The following is a 5438-nucleotide window of genomic DNA, read 5'->3' as shown; positions in this document are numbered from 1 at the left end:
TTTAGTTTCCCATGCAGCCTTGTCAATAAAGAATGCATCTTAAAATACTTTAATATGCAATCATAAACCTGTTAAAAAAAAGAAACTGCAGCTTCAGAGCTGCAGTGCAACAACCTTTCTGAGGACCTCATTAGGACCTATTTTCATGCCACTCATTGCCCCCTGAAATAGCTGTGCTTTCTGCACATGCAAGTGGGGTCACTCTGGTTAAGCCAGCGCTGGAGCTAACTGGTGATGTGTACACCATGTGGATGAAGCGTGGAAAAAGATGTGTTCAGCTTCACAGATCACAGGAAAAAGCAAGAAATTATTACTTCGGTCCTGTCAATTAGTTAAATGGACACTGCGATTGTCACCAATTGTGGCTGCTGAAAGTGGCCAATCGCCCCATTTCAATGCAATAAGGGCAATTAAAAGGTAACACTCAGCTATCATACGCATTATCGTATGCATTAGGGTGTGAAAAGGCTGCAGCCCATCTTTATGAATCTGTGAGATGTGGGTGTATAGCACTCATAAAATGCACAGAATGACATTTAAACAGTAATATAAAAAAATGAAGAAAAACCCCAGAAAGGTTAATAGTGATACAGCGGTGTTACCATAGGGGTCCAACCAAAATTATTACTTTATATAAAGACAAATGATACACAACCCTGATTCATTTTCATGCAAAAATCAATTCTAATTAAGTGTTTCATGTAATTCCCCTCTGTTCTATAAGTAATACCGGTTGCTGGGTATATTTATAGTGCTCATTTCTAAAAGGATGCAGTCTTGTTTCCTGAGAATAGAAACTCATGGCCATCTAGCTGTATTACCTACACCATCTGGTATAACCAGTGAGTTTGCCTATCTCTTTTGTATCATTTATATTCAAACCCTTTGGACTGGATATTCGAGCAAGCAAATTCGGTGCTGGGCTTCATGGTAAACAAAAGGGGGCTAGCAAGGGGGCAGCTGCAACCGGAGCTGCTCTGATTTCATGATTTTGACTCACTGCCTGAAGCTTTTCCGTGTTTCACTTGCAGTTCCTCATACAGCCACTAGGGCGTTAGATTAACAAGGGCTGTAGCCGGCGTTTTAACCCTTTCTTCTGCACCTTTATGGCTAATCTGTACCTGCGGGGACTGGATGGCGTGCATGGAGTCTTGTCGCCCTTGTTTGCCCTGATATTTGAGGACAGTGAATTATTGGGCTGGCGACCTTGGCAGCACAGTGCCAGCCCTCCCCTGATAAGCCATGAAATCTGCCTCCCTCCTGTTTCTTTGTAAACTGAATAGAAAGCGAAAGTCCAACCGAGCTGCTTTCAGAGAAACGCAGTGCCTCTAAAGAAGGGAGAGGGGAGGGGGGGTTCATAAGAGAGCGCTGAAAAGAGAATGAGACAGTCAAAGAGATGACAGCGAAGCAGAGACACTGTGCCCTCGCTCTGCTAAACCCATCACACTGTCTGGGCTCTGGGATTCTCCTGCACTGGTTTGGATTGTACAGGAGATTATGATTTATTTCAATGGAGGAATCATAAGGACTAGTCTTTTTGTGATTGTACCCTTGGAATACTCTGGTGATCTTCACCATCACGAATACGCTGGTTTGTTGCTGTGCAGGAGGGAGACACCACAGCCAAAAGGTGAGATGCAATATGGGGATCTGGAATCAGACTGGTTATTTCTATTTTATCCTTGATTTCATCCTTTTAGCTTGGATCATTCACTGATTTCGTTAGAGCCTAGTTATTAAATGGCAGGTCTCTTTGCAGGATGTTTAGTGTATAGGGTATATTATTAAATAATGTTCATTCCTGGCTTTCTGATGTAGATGTGTGATATAGCAGAGGGATTCTTTCTATGTACTCTGTATGTCTCTCATGATCCCTCTGTGATGAGGAAAGCAGGGCGCAGAGCCCTGCTTACTGATCACTGTCTGATCAGTAGATACAATGTTAGAAGATGGAGATACAAAGTTTCCCCCTTTACAAATAAACAACATATAAAATGGACATACTATTAAAAAACATTCTTAAACGTCACCAGGGTTTCCCTTTAGAGCAAAAGAAAAAGAGTAACTTGAAAAATGCATAATATTTTGAAAATAATTGTTAATAAACAGACCCCTAAAATTGACAGCTAACTACAACTAATTCATGTTACTGATGTTTGAAGAAACAGAAGCCAAGTTTCAGTTTGGACATGTTTGAACCCTGGGAAGATTTTAAATACAGGGCAGGGCTTCTGGCTAATGAAAGGCAAAACTTTACCAACAATACCTTTTAATTCTTTAAATCCTGTAAGTGAGGGTTAATCTTGCATTGTCCTGGCTTGCAAAGCACCAACAGGTATTTAATATAATGCCTCACCAGTATATAGGGTGCTATGATATGCTGCATATACCAATGCTCCACAGAGTGAGAAATATATCAGAATTCTCTGATACAGCATATCATTTAAATAATTACTGCTTGTATGAGTATTGCTTTAAGAGAAGCCTCTATTTTCAGATCTACACGTCTAACCTCTAGAATAATTTGGGATTCTGCATGTGCTTGCTTGCTGGTTTTATATTGCCCTTGTTTATAATAAGATACTGATATGAAGGTCATAAATAGTCATCATACTTTAGGCAACAGGCAACCTTGTCAGTAAAATTTGCTTGCTTTCTTCTTTATTCTGCCTATTTCTAGTTCATTTTCATGTAGAAACTACACACCAAAGCCAAGAAATTGTAATAATAGCCTACAAGCTGTGACATGCTGTTACCATCCAATAAAGCACAAAATATGGTTCCTTCATTGATGCTCAATGCTCTTCTTTAAATGCATATAAATACCAGCTTCTGCACTTTGGTTGCATGCAGCATCAAGTCTTATGTTTGTTTTTTTTCCTGTGATCATTAAATTATGATGTAATTCACAAAAAAGTTTTTTATTAGTTGTGATGTTAGTACAGTTGCAGAGGTTTGAGTATATAGGTTTGAGTTGGCAGACTGTGTGTAAAGGAATTTCTTCTGCATGCACAGCCTTGTTGCTTAATACATAGTTGGAAACACAGAATGGTTTCATTTTCCTTACATGGATAATAATACAATATATATATATATATATATATATATCTTGCATGAGAATAGAATACCTGTATTGTACTTCTTTTTTGCAAAATCTGTACTGGTAGTGAATAGGTTAAATATACAGGAGGGATACGGATATGAAAAGAAATGTTCTTTAGGTTGCCAACAGACTAGAACCACCTCTGCCAGCGACCATTCAGAGAAACGGCAATCAAACTAAATGCTTGTTTTGAAATCAATGCCTGCGTGCAAGAGTACCTTTAAAAATGGCTGTAGGGAATTCTTTTCTGAGAAGGCCTTCTGGCTTTTCAACCATTTACTGATGCAGTCAATAAGTGTACACTACTTCTACCCGAAAGGGCTGAAATCTAAAATCTCAAGCAGAGGTAAGGTCAAGTCAATCAACAAAGATTTATTGAACCGTGCTGTCTGTAAAAGATGTTAAAAGATATATCGGTAGGAAGCAATTTAGCGTCGACAATTTTCTATGGTAAGGGATGAGTAACAGGATAGAGGAAAAGTGCAGAACTGCATCATTCGTCAGAGCTTGTGAGCTTGACTTTACCAAAAAAAAAATTCATGACTTACTGCAAACTGTGTAAAAATAGATGTAGTTTATGATGGCGTTGGCAGAACCGGATCCTTTTGAGTACCAGGGTGGGCAGAAACACTAATATTATATTGTTGGTTGTTCTTGTTGGTTTGCTGGTCAGTCAATATGATACAGTGTGGTCATATATTGTAGGTAAAAGGACTTTTTAGTGAATAGATATCTCTAAAAACTATTTCCAGCACTGAGATATTTTTAACAGTTTACTTAACTTGCAAATCTTTATTAGTGTTTTTGCCTTTATGCATGTTTTAGAAATTGGATATTAACGCTTCACAATGACCGTTTCCCTCATGTATGATTTTAAACACAATATCCTAAGCTCCATATTTCTTCAGTACTTAATAGGTTTGTGTTTTAGAATGCATTACGTGTTAGTGCTTATTTTTTTTATGTAGCTTTCTATTTACTCTAATTCTAACCTTATTTTTCATTCTGTCTTGTTTTCAGAACAGCCACTCAAGAACTGTAGTACCGTCGCTAGGACGGACGCTATGGAAGACCACAAAGGTTGGTCAAGTCTATAGGATGGTAGCACACAGCAAGGTGGAAGCAGATAATGCAGTTGCAGACAGAAGATCACCACACCTGGAAGCCTCAGCGTCTGATCACTCCCAGCTCCAGCCTGGCAGAGCCTTCCACCATAGTCCAGGACGTCCGATCCCTGCTACTCTGCTTAGTGACACTCATTTCAAAACCTTCCGCTCTCATTCAGACTTCACTGTCATTACCAAAACCAGCAGCATGTTGGATACCTGTGGATTTTACTGGGGACCTATGACAGTCAATGTTGCCCATGAAAAACTCAAACCTGAACCTGTAGGTACCTTTCTTATCAGAGACAGCAAGCAGAAGAATTGTTTTTTTGCCATCAGTGTTAAAACTGCCACAGGTCCCATCAGCATCAGGATTAAATTTCAAGCTGGGCGATTCTGCCTTGATGGCAGCAAAGAATCGTTTAACTGTCTCTTTCAACTGGTGGAACATTATTTGACTTCTCCCAAGAAGATGCTGGTCTTTCCGTTACGGAAAGTTAGGTTAAGACCTTTGCAAGAACTCTGTAGAAAAAGCATCCTAGCAACATTTGGTAGGCAAAATTTGGACAGCATTCCTATCAACAGGGTTTTAAAGGACTACCTAAAGTCGTTCCCGTTTCAGATATGACAACACATGGCATTAACAACTAAGGCTACAAGAACGAACGTGTTACTAATTCAGCTTCCTGGGATTATTTTTAAATGTTATTTAATGGTGGTCAAGTTTATTTTTATATCAATTTAACTGTATTTTGGAATGAAACTTGAACATTTGACTTCTGATGTTTACAAAACCAATTGTTTGCACAATGTGAAAGGGGTGACCTCCCCTCGGTTAAGGTTTTTCTGCTGTGCAGAAAACAATATTTTATTACATTTTAAAAGTAATAAACCTTACAAAATATTTAAAAAAAAACCCAATGTTGTACATATCCTTATTTCAAGTGAACACTGAAAAAATACCTTAAGGACCAGGATCATTTAAAATCTGTAGGATCAGAGCAGTGCTTTTGTGTATATTCCATCTTTATATGAGAGATGTTCAAAAAGTTTTCCACACTTTTTAAATATAATATATATATATATAAATGTACCTCGTATGATTTTTACAGGACAAGTAGGGCTTACAAGGGGGTAGACCTGCCACCTTCCTGGTGGAAAGAGCCAAATGGATAATGATTTAAGTAAATGAGAAGAATGATTGAGTGTGACAAAAAGGGAGCACTATA

At 38.6% G+C, this 5438-nt stretch overlaps 1 protein-coding gene across 1 annotated transcript; it reads left to right on the top strand.

The window, feature by feature from the left end:
• The first annotated feature begins 1379 nt into the window (after nt 1-1379).
• On the top strand, nt 1380-5125 carry SOCS1 (suppressor of cytokine signaling 1). The gene is made up of 2 exons (XM_053471105.1): nt 1380-1630; nt 4124-5125. The coding sequence occupies exon 2, from the start codon at nt 4202-4204 to the stop codon at nt 4835-4837; it is 636 nt and encodes a 211-aa protein (XP_053327080.1). The 5' UTR covers nt 1380-1630; nt 4124-4201; the 3' UTR covers nt 4838-5125.
• The last annotated feature ends 313 nt before the right edge of the window (nt 5126-5438 follow it).

The sequence above is a fragment of the Spea bombifrons genome, chromosome 7, assembly GCF_027358695.1.
Source record: "Spea bombifrons isolate aSpeBom1 chromosome 7, aSpeBom1.2.pri, whole genome shotgun sequence".
In the NCBI taxonomy this organism is placed as follows: Eukaryota; Metazoa; Chordata; class Amphibia; order Anura; family Pelobatidae; genus Spea; species Spea bombifrons.
This window is presented reverse-complemented; position numbering and strand designations above follow the sequence as displayed.